This window comes from Lithohypha guttulata (assembly GCF_036872675.1).
Source record: "Lithohypha guttulata strain CCFEE 5908 chromosome Unknown scaffold_3, whole genome shotgun sequence".
Taxonomy (NCBI): domain Eukaryota; kingdom Fungi; phylum Ascomycota; class Eurotiomycetes; order Chaetothyriales; family Trichomeriaceae; genus Lithohypha; species Lithohypha guttulata.
The window spans coordinates 1,931,735-1,952,612 of NW_027042752.1; the positions used below are offsets into that span (position 1 = coordinate 1,931,735).

General features: G+C 48.9%; 9 protein-coding genes across 9 annotated transcripts; 7 read left to right on the forward strand and 2 right to left on the reverse strand.

Annotated features, from left to right (window-relative positions):
* Window positions 1-372: 372 nt before the first annotated feature.
* LTR64_004480 (uncharacterized protein) lies at window positions 373-1,001 on the forward strand (the record flags this gene model as incomplete). The annotated part of the gene is made up of 2 exons (XM_064898825.1): window positions 373-621; window positions 708-1,001. 2 exons carry the CDS (start codon window positions 373-375, stop codon window positions 999-1,001), a joined length of 543 nt encoding a protein of 180 aa, XP_064754782.1.
* Window positions 1,002-1,233: 232 nt separating this feature from the next.
* LTR64_004481 (uncharacterized protein) lies at window positions 1,234-1,833 on the reverse strand (the record flags this gene model as incomplete). Its single annotated transcript, XM_064898826.1, has 1 exon — window positions 1,234-1,833. The coding sequence occupies one exon, from the start codon at window positions 1,831-1,833 to the stop codon at window positions 1,234-1,236; it is 600 nt and encodes a 199-aa protein (XP_064754783.1).
* Window positions 1,834-5,402: 3,569 nt separating this feature from the next.
* On the reverse strand, window positions 5,403-6,655 carry spn4 (Septin spn4; the record flags this gene model as incomplete). The annotated part of the gene is made up of 3 exons (XM_064898827.1): window positions 5,403-6,292; window positions 6,341-6,503; window positions 6,551-6,655. 3 exons carry the CDS (start codon window positions 6,653-6,655, stop codon window positions 5,403-5,405), a joined length of 1,158 nt encoding a protein of 385 aa, XP_064754784.1.
* A 356-nt stretch (window positions 6,656-7,011) lies between these two features.
* PWP2 (U3 snoRNP protein) lies at window positions 7,012-9,736 on the forward strand (the record flags this gene model as incomplete). The annotated part of the gene is made up of 2 exons (XM_064898828.1): window positions 7,012-7,029; window positions 7,082-9,736. The coding sequence occupies 2 exons, from the start codon at window positions 7,012-7,014 to the stop codon at window positions 9,734-9,736; spliced, it is 2,673 nt and encodes an 890-aa protein (XP_064754785.1).
* Window positions 9,737-10,161: 425 nt separating this feature from the next.
* GCH1 (GTP cyclohydrolase 1) lies at window positions 10,162-11,232 on the forward strand (the record flags this gene model as incomplete). Its single annotated transcript, XM_064898829.1, has 1 exon — window positions 10,162-11,232. The coding sequence occupies one exon, from the start codon at window positions 10,162-10,164 to the stop codon at window positions 11,230-11,232; it is 1,071 nt and encodes a 356-aa protein (XP_064754786.1).
* Window positions 11,233-11,887: 655 nt separating this feature from the next.
* LTR64_004485 (uncharacterized protein) lies at window positions 11,888-13,276 on the forward strand (the record flags this gene model as incomplete). Its single annotated transcript, XM_064898830.1, has 3 exons — window positions 11,888-12,529; window positions 12,584-13,025; window positions 13,083-13,276. 3 exons carry the CDS (start codon window positions 11,888-11,890, stop codon window positions 13,274-13,276), a joined length of 1,278 nt encoding a protein of 425 aa, XP_064754787.1.
* Window positions 13,277-15,497: 2,221 nt separating this feature from the next.
* On the forward strand, window positions 15,498-17,358 carry LTR64_004486 (uncharacterized protein; the record flags this gene model as incomplete). Its single annotated transcript, XM_064898831.1, has 3 exons — window positions 15,498-15,552; window positions 15,605-15,792; window positions 15,814-17,358. The coding sequence occupies 3 exons, from the start codon at window positions 15,498-15,500 to the stop codon at window positions 17,356-17,358; spliced, it is 1,788 nt and encodes a 595-aa protein (XP_064754788.1).
* Window positions 17,359-18,162: 804 nt separating this feature from the next.
* Window positions 18,163-19,605, forward strand: LTR64_004487 (uncharacterized protein; the record flags this gene model as incomplete). Its single annotated transcript, XM_064898832.1, has 1 exon — window positions 18,163-19,605. One exon carries the CDS (start codon window positions 18,163-18,165, stop codon window positions 19,603-19,605), a length of 1,443 nt encoding a protein of 480 aa, XP_064754789.1.
* Window positions 19,606-19,910: 305 nt separating this feature from the next.
* LTR64_004488 (uncharacterized protein) lies at window positions 19,911-20,630 on the forward strand (the record flags this gene model as incomplete). Its single annotated transcript, XM_064898833.1, has 1 exon — window positions 19,911-20,630. One exon carries the CDS (start codon window positions 19,911-19,913, stop codon window positions 20,628-20,630), a length of 720 nt encoding a protein of 239 aa, XP_064754790.1.
* Window positions 20,631-20,878: the final 248 nt, after the last annotated feature.

A 20,878-nucleotide genomic window follows, 5' to 3' on the forward strand; every position in this document is an offset into this window, starting at 1 on the left:
CAAACCAAAACCTGCTCCGCTCCGCCAAGGTTCAAGCCAAGAACAATGGGTTAGGTGCCAAGTACTACTAGGGCGTCGCTTGGCATTACTATGGACATCCAGCCGGTCTTACGCAAGCGAGTGAGACATGCCATTGTGTTCGAGCCTTACTAGCACACGCTCAAATGCTTCTCGCCTACCTTGAGCACTTTAAGTCACCACGAGAAATGTTACCCAGCACAAGCAGGTCCACCAACGTATGCGGAACGATGCAGCTACCCTGGTACAGCGACCTCGCATCAGCGTTTCTGAGTAACATAAAATAGCCTGCTCTGCCCGCTCTCAAACTTGACTTCCAACTGCCCTTGCTTCATTGTAACTCAAACAGCTAACATGAAGTTCCTCATTACTTCCCTGCTCGCAGCAGCAACACTCACCTCCGCTAGCCCCGTAACCCGACAAACAATCGAAGGCTTCCCACCAAATTGTCTCAGCTACGCCCGAGCGCAATACATCATCGAACGCGAAATAGCATACCTACGAAAAGCCGATCTCGCCGACGCCAGAGCAGCAGGCGAAGAACTCTTCGCAGCAGACTTCGTCCAATACGGCGACTCCATCAACTCTCTCCGAGGTGACCCTGTAAGTCCTCCTCCACACTCACATTGTTCAGCCTTACACCACACATACCCTTTATATTTCCCCAACTAACACACCACCCTCTCCAGGTTGGAACCCTCGTCGAACCCGACGGCGCAACCTACGTCAACAACACGCTCTCCTCCCCACCCATCCGCGGCATCAACAGCCTGGCCATGATCCACAACTGCACACACATCTTCTGGCAATGGCAGTTCATCGGGATTGGCGGCCCAACGGCACCGAATACCATCAAGGGCTTCACGCTGCTTACGGTGGACAATACGAGGGCGGAGAAGCCGGTTGTTGAGCAGTATGTTGAGTTTAATAGTTTGGCGTGGGCGCAGAATATTGGGTATACGATTGAGCCGCCTGCGGAATAAGTGGGGGTTCACATTCCCGAGAAGGGAAGGCGAGAAACTATGTATGTGAGGGAGGAGCATGCTCATGTGTTCACGTCGTAATGAATAATGGTGATGAATGGTAGTGAATATGAGAAAGTCTTGATTTCATTGTTCTTTTGGTTTAGTTTGGGTCCTTTTACTCCAACACCTAATTTTTCAGCCTCTGTTTTCGGGTGTCGATGAACACAACCAAGGATATCACCCAGCATGATCAGGTATCTAGTGTTACATCCTTTTGTTCATCGTCTTTACCTTCTTGCACATAAGCAAGCTCTTCTTCGTACCACACTGCAACTGCATCGATAGCTGCTTGAGGGTCCTCATCATGCGTCAGCAAATACTCCTGGGTCGAGACGGGAGGAAGCGTTTCCGGAGCTATCATGTCGGCAAACCTCTCTGCAAGTAGGTGTAATATGTTTCTATCGTATGGTCGAGCTTCTTCTTCCATATCGGGATCGGAATCATAAACCTCCAGGAAGAGATCCCATGTCTGCTCTCGCGTCACGTAGCCAAAGAACACGTCCCGATCCGCCCGACCTCGACGCTTCATGGCTTCGCCGAGTCGCTCCTTGTGGTTGGTTGTCATGATGAAGATGTGGCCAGTGGGGGCAGCCGTGCCATCGACAGCATTAAGAAGACCTGATAGTGTCACTTGTGCTGCTGGCTTATCCTTGCCTTTCTTGTTATCTTCTCGATTATGGTTGCGCCGAGACTTGGCGTTCCTTCTCTTTCTGTGCCTCGACCTGCTTTCCTGATCGTCGCTGCTGTCTGTGACACTCTCGTTGGAACTTTGTGGTAGCATGCCGAGCATATTTCGTTGTTTCCTCTGTGACAAAGTCGATGTGGTTGCGGCCGGTCGTGGTTGCTCGTTGTTGGTCCACAGCATCGACCACCTTGCCTTAGCATGTCTAGGATTGTGCCCATAGATAGCTCCACGACCTCGCCAAATATTGCTGCTAGCTCTCTAGCTGCCAAAGCCCGACCTGCTCATGGGTATGTGCTTCTATTTATTGCCTCAGTGGCGATCTGCACAACAGGCTCTTCCTGGTCAAACTGCGAAGTCGAACTAAAGTCGTGATCTTCAGTTTTGCTTCAAACCGTCACCGGCGTCCTGAATCCTGAATCTGAGCTTTGATGTTGACTATCTGTCTGCCAGGTACGTCAGGAACGTTTCGTCCACAGCCAGACGCATGCCAGCACTCATCATCTTGTGTCGGATATGTCGATCTCACAATAGGACAGTCAGAAGTGGCAAGAAAAATGAGAGTGGTGGAAAGAAGGACACGATTAGTACCAATATTTGTGGTCAGGCATTCGTTTGTCTTCATTTGGTTGAGCAAATACGTGGAGTCTTGCTCTAACTGCCTCGGAGATAGTATTCGGACTTCGGTCGAGCAGAGCTACTCGTGGTCCAGTCAAAGACACGAGCTTGGGCTTGGGTGAGTGCTGCAACAGTGAGCTGTACTGTATCCACTGGAGTTGCACTACTTCGTGACTGAAGTGGAAACAATGGTATGTTGAGGGTAGGTGTCGGGGCCAGAGCAGATGCTGGCTATATTCAACTCAAATCCTAATCATGTGCTTTTATCAATGCGCAACAGCCTGCTCGATCGGAACAAGATCCAGTTCAAAGTCGTCCAAGGACGCTCCTTCCACCGAGGTATTGGCGGCTGCTATCCTGGACCCAGCCATCGCGCAGCACTCCGGTAGTCATCATGGCTTGATATATCCAGCACATCCACCAATATTGGGGCTGAGTAAGACGCGTATACCGTGTCGGACAACGCGTTGTTGCTAGCTATTATATGGACTGAGGGCAGTGAAAAGAGGAAGTCTTGTATCGTCTATACACATATGGTCCTCGACATTCACCGTAGTGGTTGTCCTACACAAACGTATATATTCTACCACGACTGCACAACGAAATCTGAACCACGATGTCTTGCGACTATAGTCCTGCTTCTATCCACGGGTCGTGGTGACATGTCGTTCATAATGCTGTACTAATATCGGTCATCTGCCACAACTTCAAGGTAGGTCTATGCATATAGAGTGGCTGTCTCAATTGTTACATGACCTGCTCCATGTTCTTTCCTCTCAATACGCGAAGTTGCTTGGTTGAGCAAAAGCTACATTGACTGCTGGGTATAGGAACTTCAACATCGACTAAGCGAATATTTCGAGTCCCAGCTACTAGGCTATTGACTCGTCCGACGCCAGTCATGCCTCAATCATCAACTCTTCCATCCTCACTCATTCACACGATACGTACACATACTGCGCCCGTTAACGCCCTCACTTTCTCCAATAGTGGTGGAACCTACGTCCTGACCGGATCCTCGGACCGTCAAATACATCTTGCACGCACCGAACCACAGTCGCAAAGCCAGCAATCGAAAGAGCCAGTAACAACCACGAAGCCAATACAAAGGTACACCTCTCATGGCTACCCTGTGCTCGATCTCAGCGTCTCCTTAGACAACACCAAGTTCGTCTCCGGCTCAGCCGACAGATCTGGCCCCTTTCTCTGGGATATCAACCTGAACGATAGTACCATTAGGCGTTTTGGAGGCAATTCTCCGAGTCCGCACACTAGTCGAATTACCTGTGTCTGCTTCACGGCAGAAGACAATATCGTTGTATCTGGGAGTGACGATCGCAGTGTACGACTTTGGGACAATAAATCGAGGGATGGCAGACCATTGATGGTGCTGGAGGATGCAAAAGACGGCATCGCTTGCCTGACGTGCTGGGACAAGGAGATCGTTACAGGAAGTACGGATGGGAGAATGAGGAGCTATGATATACGAACGGGAAAATGTCTGGTCGATGTGCAGCCTGGCGCTGTAACCAGCTTGACACTATCCAGAGACGGGCGCACTGTGCTTGTCAGTTGTCTTGATGGCAAGATCAGGCTGATGGATCGAGAAAATGGAAATTGTCTAAGAACGTTCCCACCAGACACCAAGATAGGTGGGAGTGACCATGGCTACAAGAACGAGGCTCTGAGGTTACAGAGCTGTCTTGCTTCAAACGACGCCCTTGCTCTTTCTGGGTCTGAGGCAGATGGCAAAGTACGTGGTTGGGATGTGGTGACTGGGAAACAGGTAGGTATAGTGGACATCAGCGATAGTGCTAAGGTAGTCAGCACTGTGAGATGGCGTGGAGGAAGCGAGGTTGAAGGTAGGAGAGGCGTTTGGGCCGCGGGAGGCACCGAAGGGGTGGTAAAGATCTTCGGATGATGAGGACCTGCCTGCTTGTGGATACGAGATTTCGGTATATATGTTCAAGCCCAGCATGCTGAATCCGAGCTGAAAATGTTTGATCTACCTTGAGCTCATCGCAGCAACAGTCGACAACACACTCGAAAGTAATTCCACTCACCACTCATCATCTTCGTGTGCCCATCTACAAGTAATATTCAGATTTTGAAAGTCTAACAAGTACGTAAGTCTATTTACCGTTCTCTGCAGACCACGCTCACTTTACCAGGCGTAATCAATATGACGCAGATATCAGACCTACCCTGCGAAATCCTGCAACTTATCTTCCAGGAATACCTTGCCGACAACCGATTGAGTCGTCCATGGTGGCATGGCCGGGACAGCACGGCAGCTGATTTCGTGAGGCTCATGAAAGTGTGTTCGACGTGGAGGCAGATGATCACTGAGATGCGAGTTTCTAAATCACGTCGACTTCAGCTCGTGTTCCAAGAGGGCCGTCTTAGTCAAGGCATAGAACCTAAATTCGTGCCAATTTGGAGGGAGACAGGGAAGAAAACTTGTTAAGGAAACAGCTTGGAATGTGTGAGTTTTTGGACGATGGTGCTTACGTGCTTGGAGAGGGGAGGCAATCGTGGCGGATGCTGTACCTAGTACTGCAGTAATGCTTTGTAGATGATGTGCTCAGATGTCTTGAGACATGGATTTCAGAATCCCGTTGAGTATCAATACCTGCTCGCGTTCTCGTTTCTCACCTCCTAACACAGCAATACGGGTTGAATCTGTTGATAAGATATATCGTGCTTCCTTTGCGGGCATGATAGGCTCTGATCTTAATGTACTTTGTAGTCGTAACTTATTAGCATTGCCTTGGCACAAATATTTCACACGCGCACGACTTAAAAACCCTGCTTGATTCACGTCACATTTGAGAAACAATAGTCTCAGCTCCTGCATGGGGAGACTGGATAAGTAGGATTATATTCAATGATAAAAGGAAGCCGTCATGCCGGCATGGCATAAAGGACTTTTGCTTGGTTGGCGCTCAAACTTGCACAATCACACAACGTGGAAAAAGAACTCGCCCACCTGCTCAATCGATAGAGACAGCTCCCGGAGCTAGCCTCATTGCTCCTTCTTCATTCGTCTTGTTCTAGATCTAGCGGCGACCATGAGATCTCACAGCACTGCCCTGCATCTGTTCGAGTTCTTGTTCGAGCTGCTTGATGGCAGCATGAGTGGCCTCAAGATCCTTGTTGAGACGGTCTCGCTCGCCAATGAGTTTCTGCTCCCAGGCTCGGAACCTCTGCTCCTCAACCTTGACCTGTTCGGTGAATCTCTTTCGCAGGGCTTCCTCTTCCTCCTTGAACTTGGGATTGTCGAGTTTTCTTGGTCGTGCCTCTCCAAACTTACGAGTCTCCATTTGCTGTGCTCGGTAGACCTCATAGTGTTGCTCTTCAGTGGTATGGATCAAATCCAGCATGTGTGTCCTAATCAAGATCGAGCGCAGCTTCTTGAAGTCGCAGTGGTCTTCATTCTCAACTTCGGCAACACCCCAGGCGTACTGCCTGCCTTTGACAATACGACCATCAGTAGTCTTGACATCTTTCTCGCTACCAATCACGGACATAGGCATGGCGGCCATTAGAGCTCTCGCGTGTTGTGCTGCTGCTTCATCGTCTTCCTCGATAGGCGGCTGGTAGATCTTGATGCCTTGTGCCTCAATAACGTTCCTGACTCTTTGCTTGAACCTGATCAGATCTGCTGGAGATAGGGTATCGGCCTTTGCGACGACTGGGATCAAGTTGACACGTGTGCACAACCTCTTCATCACCTCGATATCTAGAGGCTTGAGTGTGTGACCGGTAGGACGAATGAAGTACAAGCAGGCGTGAACTCGAAGGTCGATTTTGTCATTACGTTTTGGCTGCTGTTCTTGCAACATATATGACTCGTGCTGGTCATCCAGGAACTCGATGATGGGCTGCCATGAGTCTCGGTTGTTGACATAGTCGCCGAAGCCGGGTGTATCGATGACCGTAAGCCGGACTACGGAGCGTTAGTAGAGCGTGCGAACACCGGGTGCATAAAATATACCCTTGAAGAACTTCTCTTCCAATTCAGCCTTCGTGATTTCAATCTCAACAGTCTTGTCAACCTGCTTTGCGTGCCTTCGCTTGTGGTCGGCGTAGTTCTTGATTGTTGTTGAGAATAGAGTGTTGATGAATGTGGTCTTTCCTAGTCCGGATTCACCTGCCACCTGACGCATTCAGTAGTGCTCGTGCAGATATGCAGAGAGTGATATACCATGATTGTGAAAGCAGCACCTCTTTTCGCGACTATTTTGTGCCGCTGGTTGGGAAGGTTAGCGATACCAATCGGCGAGGCCGATTCTGCTGCTGCTGGTGCCATGATTGCGACGTGAATTGAAGAGCAGAGAGATGGCTATCGTGGATCGTAATATTCGGTATATGGTGTTCTGAACACAGGTGGGAAGGTGCGACTGCAATACCCAGCACGATCACAATTAGGGGGTCGCGCCAGGTGCACTTGGCTCGAAAATCATCCGCCTACGGTGAAGTGTTTGGCCAATCACAGTCAACTCGCAAAACCTGGGGAATGTCCCTGCCAAGCCTAAATTCCTGCCTGAGGAAACCGCAATCTACTCTGTATGTTTGCTCTGTTTACCATGCGGCTCTAAGAAAAAGTTGACAAGAAAGGCTCATGAAGCAAGTTTGCGCCAGTACTGATCATGTACTGTTAACAGCATGAAGACCGAGTTCAAGGTGTGCGTTACTCTCCAAATACCTCTTGCTATCCACTGACCAATGTTTCCAGTTCTCCAATCTCCTAGGCACTGTCTATCGACAAGGCAATGTCATCTTCACACCAGATGGAGACTCACTACTCTCGCCTGTCGGCAATAGAGTATCTGTCTTCAATTTGACCAAGAACACGAGCTATACTTTACCTTTCGCTCACCGCCGAAACATCTCACATATAGACCTTACCTCAAACGGCAATCTACTGCTTACTATAGATGAAGATGGCCGAGCTATCTTGACTATTTTTCCACGCCGAGTATCGATATACCACTTCTCCTTTAAGAGCAGAGTTACCGCACTGAGATTCTCACCCAACGGACGACATTTCGTGGTAGGTCTAGGTAGGAAGATACAAGCATGGAAAACACCTTTAGTACCTGGGTCGGATGGTGGTGAGCTGGACTTTGCGCCTTTCGTGCTTCATCGCGAGTATGGTGGTCACTTTGACGATGTACGGCATCTGAGCTGGTCTGGTGATTCGAGATTCTTCCTAAGCTCTTCAAAGGATTCAACGGCCAGAATATGGAGTTTAGATCCTGAAGAGGACTTTGAGCCGACTGTGCTTGCAGGCCACAGACAGCAAGTTCGAGGCGCATGGTTTTCTTCCAGCCAGGAAGCGATCTTCACCGTCAGTGAGGATGGCGCACTCTTCAGGTGGGAATTCGTCACTCGGACGCAACAACAAAGTGGTGATGCCGAAAATGCAGAACCTGAAGACATAGAAAGATGGCGGATCGTACAACGGGATTACTTCATGCAAAATGTGAAGCTGAAATGCGCCACCTTTCATCAGGCAAGTGAACTGCTGACTGTCTGTTTCGCGAATGGTCTTTTCAGCTTATACGAATTGCCTTCGTTCTCGAACATACATACCCTGTCCATGGCTTCTTCGCCGATCTCTACCATATCCATCAATAAGAGTGGTGAATGGCTGGCTCTGGGTTCAGCGAAAACTGGTCAGCTGTTGGTGTGGGAGCATCAGTCCGAGTCGAACATCCTCAAGCAGTCATCGTATCTAGACACGATGACCACATTGTCTTTCTCACCAGATTCTAGTCGTATCATTACTGGCGCAGACGATGGACTGCTCAAGATCTGGGATGTCTTCTCAGGCTTCCATGTCGCCACTTTTACAGAACATTCTTCCGCTGTGACGGGTTCAGCCTACTCAAGAAGGGGTAATATTTTATTTACATCCTCCTTAGATGGCTCGGTTCGAGCATGGGATATGCTGAGATATCGCAACTTCAGAACCTTTACAGCTCCACAGCGACTATCTTTCTCCTGCTTGGCAATCGATCCTGCGGCTGAAGTTGTTTGCGCGGGATCGCATGACTCTTTTGATGTCCATCTGTGGTCGGTGCAGACCGGTGCTCTTCTCGATCAGCTTTCTGGCCACGAAGGACCCATCTCTACCTTAGCATTCACGCCAGATGGCCGTATGTTGGTCTCTGGATCTTGGGATCGTACGATACGTACATGGAATGTGTTTGATCGCTCGCAAAGCTCTGAGAGTCTCCAATTAACTTCGGACTTGCTATGTGTGACAGTAAGACCAGATTCAGCTCAGATAGCAGCATCGACACTGGACGGTCAACTTACTTTCTGGGACATCGAATCGTCTGTACAACAGGCTACCATGGACGGTAGAAGAGACGTGAGTGGTGGAAGAACACTAAGGTCTAGAAGAACGGCAGCCTCGACACCAGGTACTAAATCATTCAACTCTATCACATATTCTGCGGATGGGACGTGCTTGTTGGCAGCAGGAAACAGCAAGTATATTTGCCTGTACTCGGTGAGCACCTTGACCTTAGTCAAGAAGTTCACGGTGTCGGTCAATTTGTCCCTCGATGGCACCCAAGAGTTCTTGAATTCGTCTGCAATCATGTCGAACGGATTGCCAAGAGACATGATTGATACAGATGGTGAAGCGAGCGACCTAGATGACAGGATAGATAAGAGCCTGCCAGGCGCCAAGCGAGGTAAAGATGCCACAAAGAGAACAGTTCGACCAGAAGTGCGTGTCACGGCTATCGAATTTGCCCCGACCGGGAGAACATTCTGTGCTGCGAGTACAGAAGGCTTGCTCGTCTACAGCCTTGACACAGCGGGAATGGACGATTTCGACCCATTCGATCTTGATATTGACGTTACACCGCAGAACGTAGAAACTATTCTACAGCAAAAGCAGCCAGAGTATCTCAAAGCTCTGATCATGTCATTCCGGCTGAACGAGAAGCAGCTAGTACGCAGAGTGTACGAAGCTATACCATACGGCCAAGTGTCCTTGGTAGTGCGAGACCTGCCAAGAGTCTATCTTGGACGTCTGCTAAACTTTTTAGCATCTCAGTTAGAGAGCAGTCCGCATCTGGAATTCGCTCTGTCATGGATTGGTGAGGTTGTTGGTGTTCATGGTCGGTACATCAAAGAAAGAGCAGGACAGTTTTCAAGTGAGTTGCGCGCGGTTCAGCGAGGCATTGATGGAATAGGCAAAATAATTCGGAACCTGAGCCAAAGGAATACTTTTGAGATTGAATTTCTGTGTCAACAACAAAGAGACACAAATGTGCCATTACTGACGAATGGCCATGGTACAAGTCATGGAAAGGCTGATGAAGCTGATGTAGATATGGCTGATGAGGGTGGCTGGATTGGCTTTGATTAAACAAGACGCCGGTGTCGCGTCACTACCACTTGCAGAATGCATTGCACCCTCATTTTCTGCATATTCACTGTGCGTCGGTCTTCGTACACCCCTTCGTAACGTGTTTTCCTTTCGATGTATGAACTAAGAAGTGCTTCTGCCGCACATATGATGCCATGCTCGGGACAGGGTTCCCATCGCTGCTTTTTTCTCCAAATCGAAACAAAATTTCCTGCGGCCACGGCCTTGATTGACTTGACTTCGTATTTATGCGCAAAACCATGACTCGAAAGCTAACCCGTCAAAGTTGGATATAGCTCCCTGATTCGGCTCTAGAAATATCTGCTTCCGACATGGCCTAGGACTTTCACCAGTAACACTTTTCTTCCAACATAGCAACGACTGACCAAAGTTGTGATTAAAGCGAGTGTTGAGCATCTTTATCCATGGCTGGAGAGAAGAACAACCTGTTGTCGCCGACGCTTCATCCGCAACCTCGTTCAGCAGTTCCGTCACACCTACTGAACGGTTCCTCACCTCTGCGGAACACTTCTACCACGACTCGAGCTCAGGAAAGAGACAGACTAGCATCGAGCATACAAAGCACATACAACCGCAGAACTTCAATAGATCCTGCAGAGCTGTCAGTCAGCCGCTTAAACTTGGACGGAGAGAACAGCAGAAGCTGGGTAGGTATGCCAGGAAAGACTGCGCCCGAGCACGCGATATCGGAGACTGCACCAGACGAGGAGACACAGACAGGGCCCTCAAAGCCTGTACTACAGCAAGAGCCTATGAGCGACGCTCGCGATCATGCACCTCCCACACCTCCAGTCTCGGCCTCTCGACCAGCAAGCCCTTACACTCTCAACCCCCCGATCGACTTTGACGGTCTTTCCTGGCCATGTCCAGGTACTAGAGCACGACTGGAGCAGTCACCTGAACAAGCACAAGAAAGATTAGACAAGCTAGCAGGCGCAGTAAGGACCATCTTCGAATGTATAGGCGAAGACCCAGATCGAGAAGGTCTACAGCAGACACCAGAACGATATGCGAAAGCACTCATGTTCTTCACGAAAGGCTACGAAGAAAACGTGCGAGACCTCGTTAATGGCGCCGTCTTCCAGGAAGATCATGACGAGCTAGTCATAGTGAGAGACATTGAGGTGTTCTCATTATGCGAGCACCACATGGTACCATTCATTGGGAAAATGCATATTGGATACATCCCAAACAGAAGGGTACTGGGATTAAGTAAGCTTGCACGTCTTGCGGAGATGTTTTCAAGAAGACTGCAGGTACAGGAACGCCTAACGAAGCAAGTCGCGCTAGCAATCGCAGAGGTATTGAAGCCCCAAGGAGTAGCTGTGGTCATGGAGAGCAGTCATTTATGCATGGTTATGAGGGGAGTGCAGAAGACTGGGAGTAGCACAACGACAAGCTGCATGTTAGGAGCTATGAGGAGCAGTGCTAAGACTCGGGAGGAATTCTTGAGTCTACTGAACAGGGGCAAATGAGGTCATGGTTGTTTTCGGTTTTGGCGTTCAAGGAAGGAACCAGGAGGCATTGTTTCAACACTTGAAGGCAGAGATACCCAGAATGAGGATTGGCGTGGCGCAAGAGAAACATGCAATGTATCTTTCTCAGTCAGCTATCTGCTGAACAATATTGGAAAACAGCGTTGGGCAGTTCAACAGCCTAAATAACGTATTCGGCCTTTTCCATCACTTAAGAGATAAGAACTACGAAACATTACTGATGTGCTAAGCGGCCGGCTTTCGTGATACAAGCTCTATCAAAAACGGCACTGAAGCCATTTCCAGGGTTTCAAATAAAACCCAAAAAACCCTGCTCCTTCCATTCTGAACGATCCATGGGGCAGTCACCATCTTGGGTCAACGAGATATGAACGCAGAATATGCGGACTTGAAGCTCGAGTTGCTTGAGCCACAATTCAAGCTCAAAGAGACACAATTAAATGAGCCACGGCTAGATCAGGTCTGAGCTACGCTTTCTAACCATGTAATTCTAGCCGACAACCCCAACTTCTCAAGATCTGCATGACGCATTGATCGTACACAGACACAACGCCACTTTAGCTTGCTCGATATGCGAGTAGGGCAATAACAGCGATGTGTGTCAGCAATCTGCAAGGATGTCATTTCAGGCAAGATGCAAGACGAAGAGAAAGCGTACAGAGATGAAGGTATAGCCATTGAGCAGCACATCCTGCAAGAGCTTGACCTCGATAATGAGCGTCAATCTCCATTCTCCAACAGGCGGATCTCATGGTCCCGGCAATATTCTTGTCGTGTCCTGATCAAGAAGTACAGCAAGCGTGAGAATAACGAGATAACGAAAGCACAGCTGGAGATCGCGGCATTATTGGCCTGCAAGGAAGATGCTACTCCACCTTTGCTGGACTACTTTGACCCATCTGAGACGATATGGGTGGTGATGGAGGAGAGAGATGACGTGCCATTGAAACGGTATATCGAAGGGTATGGTACCTTGTCCGAAGAGATGATCAAGTCAGCCGTTACGCAATTGTTCTCTGGATTGGCAGCTATGTTTATGGCAGGGTTTGCGCATCTCAGAATATGTGATGAGACCTTGTACATGAATGCGGAAGGACAACTGACGATCAAGGACTTCTTCTATGCGCATAAGTATGGAGCGCAGAAGCTGGAAGATCTATATGCAACGACTGATGTCAGGTATGGACGGGACATTTATGCTGCACCGGAAGTGCTTTCAACAGTAGGCAACTACAACGCCAGGAAGGCTGTGCTTTGGTCGTGTGGCGTTGCTATTGTAAGCTTTGTGGTACTGATATGTAAAGTGAGTCTCACGCTGAAAACCTTACAGTACTACATGGCTACAGGACAAACTGAGCGTCTCTCGAATCTCGACCGTCCTACCTTCGCTACCACCTCCGCAGCACAGATCCAGTCGACCCCCACCAACACTGTACTCGAGACACAAGCAGATGAGCGCAATGTTCCAGGAACTCCACCAACTCCTTCCCGGCGCCGTTCTTCTCTCGCTACTGCTCTTGCACACCGTCGGCGTTCCTCAGCAAATAATGTCCACAGCCGCAAAGCTTCCTTGACTCAACCACCAACTATAATCACCTACCCAGGCACACGCTTCGAAACAGCCTCCTGGGTACGCGATATCATTTCGAAAATGCTAATCGTCAATCCACTTAGACGCGCTGAGTTGATCGAGGTGGCATCCAAGGTGCCCAGAGAAGTAGTGGCAAAGACTGCACGACCATTGCTTGAGCTTTGTTGGTTGGATTACAAGGGTATGTTCCTGGCAACACAGATCACGATATGCAACAGGCTAATATGGTGCACAATAGAACACGTCGGACCTTATGCAGGCTTGAATTTCGACATTGATGATTCGGCGAGTATCAGTAGCAGTTTGTTCTCGGGAGTCAGTAGAATGAGCAATCCGTTTGCAGGCTTGCTGAGCGGCAGGAGGAAAAGCTCAATTGATGCGGGTGGATCAGACACTGCGAGGGCAGGGAGGACATACGCTGGATTTGTCTAAATCTGCAGCTACGATCAATGACACGTGTTCTGCACCTGCTGATAACAACCAGACGCTGCATTTCATCGTAAGTCAACCGGCATAGGCATGTACAGATTATTCTTCGGGAAGGAACGAAGTAGTAAGTGGTATTAATAGCATCGAATCACGATTTGTCGCTGTTCCCGTAGTCAAATGTTGCCGCTGTAATAGTGGTCACCATGCTCTGAGGCGGTCTCAGAGGTCACTTTCCCTCTCAGGAAGCTGGAGGCTCGTTGTATAACATATAGCTCATTCCTCTCACATACCCTCAACACACGTAATCGTCTCGATCTCTACTGTCTTGCTCAATGCTGGCACCTGCGATCTACCTCAAGCTCCGAGCACACTGTGGCTGTCGTGTTTCGCCGTACATCTTTCATTGAGCTCACGATGCTGCTGATTGTGAAATCACGAACATATCGTCCATAGCCCCATTGCAGCTCCTAATCTCCACTACCGCCTACTGCCCTCAACCGCAATCCTGCGCTATCCCTGATATTTAACCAGCTTCTTGCATGTCTCATCGGTACACAATTCGACGACAGGAGGTCCCACAGGTCCTCTAGGCCAAGCCAAACAGCTTACAGCACGTCCTGTATCGTCTTCGAATGAATACACGAGAACGTCATCAATTCGCTTGCTCCATTGAACCTGCAAGTTCTCGTGAGCAATAATCAGGTTGTGAACGTGTGGGTCATCCCAATGGTCAAATTCTGGGATGAACAGGACACCGCGAAGGGTGATCCGCTGGCAGTTCTTGTTTTCCGGGTGTTCGACATATATGGTCACAGAGCCCTCCCCCAAAACTTTGTATGTTTTTACCACTCCATCGCTTCGGCGCCATCGGAATGTTTGTTTCTCCTTTGGTGTGTTCTTTGGTTTGTTCTTTGGTGTGTAATGCCGAAAAGTGTTTGCATCGAAACAGTAATGGGCGGAACAGGTATTCGGTACATTCTTGTTCATGGCGATGGCCCATCGGCCTTGACCGATACGCATCCTTCCGTTGAGGTTGATCTAGGTAGACCAAGACTGTTATATACGAAGAGGATATGAGTGGAGGTTTGGAGTGATGAAGTAGTGTGGCTTCGAAGAGGTTACCTTGCCTTGCGACTAACCAACAGATCCTATTGTGCCAACAGTTTGTTACTTCTCATTCTTGAAGGTTCCAGATATTTGGAGGTTTAAGATTTTTGAAGGGTACTGATGCTTGAGAGATCTTTTATACTACTCTGGCACAGTCATACTTACACAGTCAGTATTTCGTTTCCAGCGAATGTCTCACTGATACTTTCGGTTTGGGCATGACACCGAGGACACGACCGAGAGTGGTGACTCAAAACGTCTTGCGAGGATGCCCTTGCAATGAGTAGCGAACTTGGAAGCGGAAGGACTATTAACGAAAACTATTGCTCATCTCCACGCCGTCGCTTGTTCACACAAATTCACCTGGGTTTGCGCATGGCGCTCTCCAGAAGAGACTCTTCCGTGCGTTTAGCAACTCACTTACTTATTTTCACCACCACCCAAACATAGAAGATGAGGCGAGAACGAGCCTGCTCGGGGTTCCTCAAGAGCTTGGGTACAAGATTTACAGCTGTTTCCTCCACGCCAATACCAACGGTATATCTTCGTCTGATGAGAACAGGTACCAATCCGATTTCGAAGTACGACAGTATCTATGTGCAGTGCTATCCGAGAAGAAGCTTGGGAGGATCTCGGTAGGTCAAATATATGGATCCCGACTGACCTCTACTCGCAGACAGGATGCAAAACATCATCAGATCAGAGTTTACCCGAGCACACCACCTACGATCTGTCAATAGCTCCATTTACAAGTGTATACAGCGAATTGTTAATAACCAGGCACTGACTATTCGAGTCGGCTATAGCTGTGGTCGAAAGAAGCTACCGAACGACGCTAAGCTGAATCAGCGAGTGATTATGGCATACAAGAGCGACAGTTAGGTGTTGATGTGTCAGGCTTCGCAGAGAACATGGAAACAGGCTGCTTCACAAGCTGTCGCGTGTTTACTACTGGCAAGCTATGGAGGATTGCCAGATATGGCAAACGACAATAGTTGTGCTGCTGCAACCCACCTGAGCAAGCTCGATGGAATCGCTATATAAGATCACACTACTCATCCTTCATGCTGCCATTTTCGCCTTCGTCTACAGTTGACTCTGCTTACTGTGACCGAGAATGGCACCCAATTCTGAGAGACAGTCTCGCGATGCTGGTCAGGAGCGAACCAATGGTATGTTTGTTCTTACAGCATGCGTGGCAGACAAGTGTTGACAATAATCAAGCAGATCTTGAACGGTCTAATAGAGACAACGAGAGCAGTAACACATCACTTGAAGTCCAACATGTACCACGCGGTCGTGTAGACTTAGCAACTCCTTGTCAAGCCTCATCTTCGACTACCTCTTCGCCACAGGAGGCGGCTGTTGCACCACGAACCTTCAACGCCTTGCCTCTAGAACTTCGATTCAAGGTGTATGACTATGTATGGTAGGTCAAGCCATCTGTTTGGTACGATAAAGATCTCGAATGGCTGCTCTCTGGCTTTCCGTCTATCGAGCCTCCCTACCAAGTCGCATTGGCACAACCGGCAGCAACAAGAGAAGAAATCTTTGAATACTATTGTACCAAGAATCGATGGATCGAAGTCTTGGTGTACGCTCCACCTGGAATGCCTTGGAACGAGGAGGCCCCTTGCAATCCAAATTTCCAGATACCACCGGAGACATTCGCAAGGTTCTCCGAGAATGATCGAGCAAAATTGCAAGGGAACATAGCACTGACTATCCGCTTAGGGTACGGCTGCGGTACCGCGGATCCGCAATATCTCAATGGCCGCCAGGCGTATCGCTTCCTGTTTGCTTTTAACAAATATGCCTGGTTCGAAGTCTGCTGTGATATTGACAACAACATCGACTCTGTCATGAGCATTATGATGGAACTTGGGCCCAAATATCGAGGCAACGACTCGGCCTACCTCGAACTCCTGCCTGATTTGCTGCTAGTGCTTTCTATCATACGAGGCGCACAACAAGTTCATTTCGAAGGATCTGTCACAAAACCGGCTCTACATGCTCTTGCAGGAAGTATGGCAGCGGAGTTGAGTCGGCCTGGCCATTGTCACAATTTGACCCTTGGAATGCACGAACTGGGCGAGCATTACCTCCGGGAAAAGGATCCCGGTAATATTACAGCCTGGTTGGAATACATAGGACGACTACATCACTCAGGTCTACCAATGTTGCGTCCTCGGAGGGAGTTTGGCGAACCTGAGCGCAACACTACGTTGTCCAATCGAGTCGATATAGAATTGACGGCTATCAAGATGCGCAATGAACATTTGAGATACATGGAGATACCCAACAGTTACAATGATGATAACGCATACTTTCAGGCACTCGGAGCATCAACAGTTACTTATGTACACTATGCCTGGACCTTGATTGACAAGCAGCGCAGAACCCTTGGCGACATGTCCATCTGGCCAGGTCTCAACGACGATCAGCGTCAAGAACTTCACTACCAGCAAGGCACCAACCACTTACAGACGCTCACCTATATCGCATCTCCTTACAACGTGAACATCGTCAGTGGAAAGAGGTTCGTCGACAACTGGGCTTATAATGACCTATCCTCGGTTGTCTACCTCTGGGAATATTACGCTGCAGCTGCGATAGAAAGATTTCGTCTAGCTTACGATGTCAATCCCCAGAGTACATTGGGCCAAAAAGCCAAATCCTCCTATGAAGGTCTCGAGGCACGACTTCGTCGTCGATGGAGTTTCGATCCCTGTAACACAAATCCATGGCCTGACTTCGTACAGGTAGACACTGGTGGTAGCACCTGGAGAGGCGATTCGAAGTTATGGATCAAATGGGGGTTGAGATCTGGCTTGGACCTCGCCCCTTTCAAAACCAGGGATGACACATACACCTCCAGCACGCAGAGGCTGGAACAGCTTCGCGATGAGTTCGGTCTTCCTGTCAATTTTCAACCCCTGTGTCTGTTGCGCTTTCTCGACGTACAAACTCAGCACTGACGCTCACGTCTTGTTGGTTGCTATTGTGTGGCCGGTCTCCTACTTTGAGCTCCTGTAATTCTTAACAATTCACTTTTAAACATCAGCGGCGACACTAGAGCTACAGTTTCGACTGAGGCGACCAATGTTCGGAGTGCTCGATGTCTGTTTTGAATAAGGCGGGACGATGAGAGAAGAAGAGAGCACCCACGAGAGAGACTGCTCACAGTCCAGGGCAACCTCAAGGAGAGTGGAGATTTCAGTCTGAAAATCGACAATTTGACTATTTTTCTTCTAAAAACGCATCAAAACCTTTGTCTTGTTTTCCTCCGAGTAATCTTTATCCTTCTCGTGAATTATAAGTGACTGTCGATCTCAATGGCTCCCGACAAGTGAAGATTTAAAGATTGCAGTAATGCTGACCAAACAGACCACTTGCTATTGGCTGCAGCGAATCCAACGCCAGTAGTTTCTTCGAGAGCCAAGTTTGCACCGATTGACACCTCCGCAAACACGAGTGTGGGGACGAATGTCCTGTCATTAGTACAAACGTGTTCCTTCAACTCGAAGAACAATTACGGTTGGCTTCTTGAAGACCGACTCAAGAACGGAAACGGAAATGGCTTCTGTGGAGTGAAGTCAAAGTGGATCAGCAGAAGGCAAGGTCATATGCCACGACGTCAACACCAGTATATACTGTCGTGATATAGAAACATTTCTACCGTAGTACATATGTCGAGCATCAAAGCTTTAAACAGACTGACATCTGTTTTCGCACACAATCGACAACCTGCTCTTGTGCATCGAGCCGGAAGTGCTGCAGCCATGGCAACTGCCGCCACTGTTTCCTTGTCGCCAGACACGTCCGGTGTCCTCCATGTACCTAAGTCACAGATCGCACCAGAATCATGCTCAAGGGCATCTGAGCTGTTACAGAAGAACCACGATGACTATCACATGTACTTCAACAGTTCTGGCTTTCACAACCATATTGCCCACCACCTGCTCACCATCTTCGCCCTCGGCGCTAATGCTCAGCAACTCCAGAAAGCTTACAACGATAACGCCAATTATCAACGTCCACAGTTTCCTGTGGACAAGGATAAAGTTGAATCTATGTCTGATCCCGCCGTTTTCGCAAAATACCTAAACAATGAGAAGTATTTCCACGACTTCGAAATATACTTTCGCAAGGAGATTGAGAAACGAAATGGATCGTGGCAGCAGATGCTGAACGATCAACTATTTGCGGATACTGATCAGGCCAAAGATCTGTTTGTGAGAATGTTTGCTGGGTTCTACCATCCTATTATCCACCTTGGCTTCGGTATTGAGTTCGAACAGCCAGCGATCATCGTTGAAGCCTTGGCTCAAGCATCTACACACGATCGGTGGCCAGGCGATTTCGTACAAAAGACAACAGAACTCGCCAACAAAAGGAAGCAGAATGGAGAGAAGTCGCGATCACTGTTTGACCTATTACGAGAAGCTCGGAGCAACGACAAGATTCGAGAGTCGCCGCACTGGGAGGACGGGAACAAAGTCCGTGACGGTGTTCTCAAGCGCGCAATGTCTGAGACTGCAGACCTGTGCTCGCAGTGGCTTGTGCAGCCTACCAAGGAAGACCTGAGACTCAAAACAGCAGAAATGACCAATTTCTGTGCATACTTCGCTAGTGCTGCACAGCATCCATCTCGACAGAAGCAGCTCAAATTCGACTTCTTCTACATGCACTGCATAAACTGCTCGATCTTCTACTCTGCATTCATCGACCCGAAACACGACAGCTGGCTCAAGGATGAGGATCGTGTGCGCTTGCTTCAATTCAAAGGCTGGTCGGATATTAGCATGTATATCTCCAGAGGTTCACCGGAGCTGCTCTTGGACGAAGTCACCAACTACATGCCAAAACAGCCTGAAGACGGCTGGGCCGAGCTCTTTGAACGAGTCGACATTCTCCCCGACGATGGCCACGCTTCGAAGCTCGTCAGAGCGATGGCGAATGGACAAAGAATCTGCGCCGAGTATGAAGGCAACGAAGGCAAGGATTGGCCGTTCAAGGGCGATACGTGGTTGAAGGCGGCGCATATGGCGATTGATAGTGTGGAGGGTACGACGACGAAATGGGTGAGGAATGCGGGATTTGATCAGGCTTGGAAGGATATTCCTGATAGATCGGCGGAACCGAATGCAAGTGCTTCGAGGGCTGCGGCACTTGATCCAAATGCTTCGAAGGGTGAGGTTGCGCAGGGGTATCATGAGAATTGAGGATGATGATTGGTTGTGGTGTGATCGAGAAGAGAGGATTTGACGAGTGGCATATTCACGACTGTACTTTAGTTCGAGATTGTCTCTATATGCGCATATCCAATTTTCGATATAGTTGAACCTGAGTGTAGCCTGCAACCGAATGACCAAGAAGTTTTTCAACTTGCTTTGAATATCAACAAACTCAATCTTCAACCTCGGAATTGTGGGGTATCAGAAGATGGGGAAGTGGAAGACACCCCAGTCAGAACAAACATGGGCATGGTTGCAACACCTGACCAGCAAATGCTCGCTGAGAACCGGAAATGTCTTCAACCACTAATACCAACGGCGAGCTGCACTTGCTGTTCATTCGACATGGCGAAACACAAGACAACATTGACCGTGTCCTCCAAGGTCATCGAGATACAGACTTGACCGAAAAAGGACACAAGGAAGCCAAGGTCCTGGCTCAGAAACTGCAAGGACAGCAGATTGATGTGATCTACCACTCACCACTGAAGCGCATGATTCAAACCATTCAGCCGATAATCGATGGCCGCCCAGACCTTCCAAAACATGCTGATGCGGACCTGAAAGGACAGTTGCTCGGAGAGTTGGAAGGAGGCTCATACGACTCAATCGACATGGGCAATCCACGAAGCGCAGATGGAGGGCCTGGTGTTGAGCTGTTCGACGACTTTGTGAAGCGGCTCAAAAGGGTGTTTGGGCGGATTATTGGTGCAGAAGCCCCTAAAGTCGATGGTGAAGATCGTGTCGTCGTGATTGCGACGCATGGAGTGGGTATTACATCCTTGTTTACAGCTCTTGAGTCAAGTCCATCTTGTGACGGCTTAAATCCTAAGCTTGCTGTGCGTGGACCCAAAGCTTTTGAAGTCAGATGGACTGATAGTGACGATATTGCGGAGATTGTGGTTGCGAGTCCTAGAGCATTTCCAATCAAGAATGGATCATTGGACTGGTCCAGTATCGAGGGTCAGCCATTCTTGATTGAGTACTGGGGAAAAGAAGAGAAGGCTCTTTGATCAATACTGTAACTATCTGCTACTCTTGGCTTATTCCTGCCATGATGGCACTATGTTCAGCCGTAGGTGGATGACCAAGTCGCCGCCGCTCACCGACAATTCATCTTTCTTTCCCACGCGCTCTTTACTGCCTCATAAAGCAGATATAGCATCCACGATGCGATCTCCGTCTCTGGTCGTGCTGTATAGCACGGTAGAGGCGTCTTCTACACTTTCTCAGCATGTCCTATACCAGTATAGCCCCAACG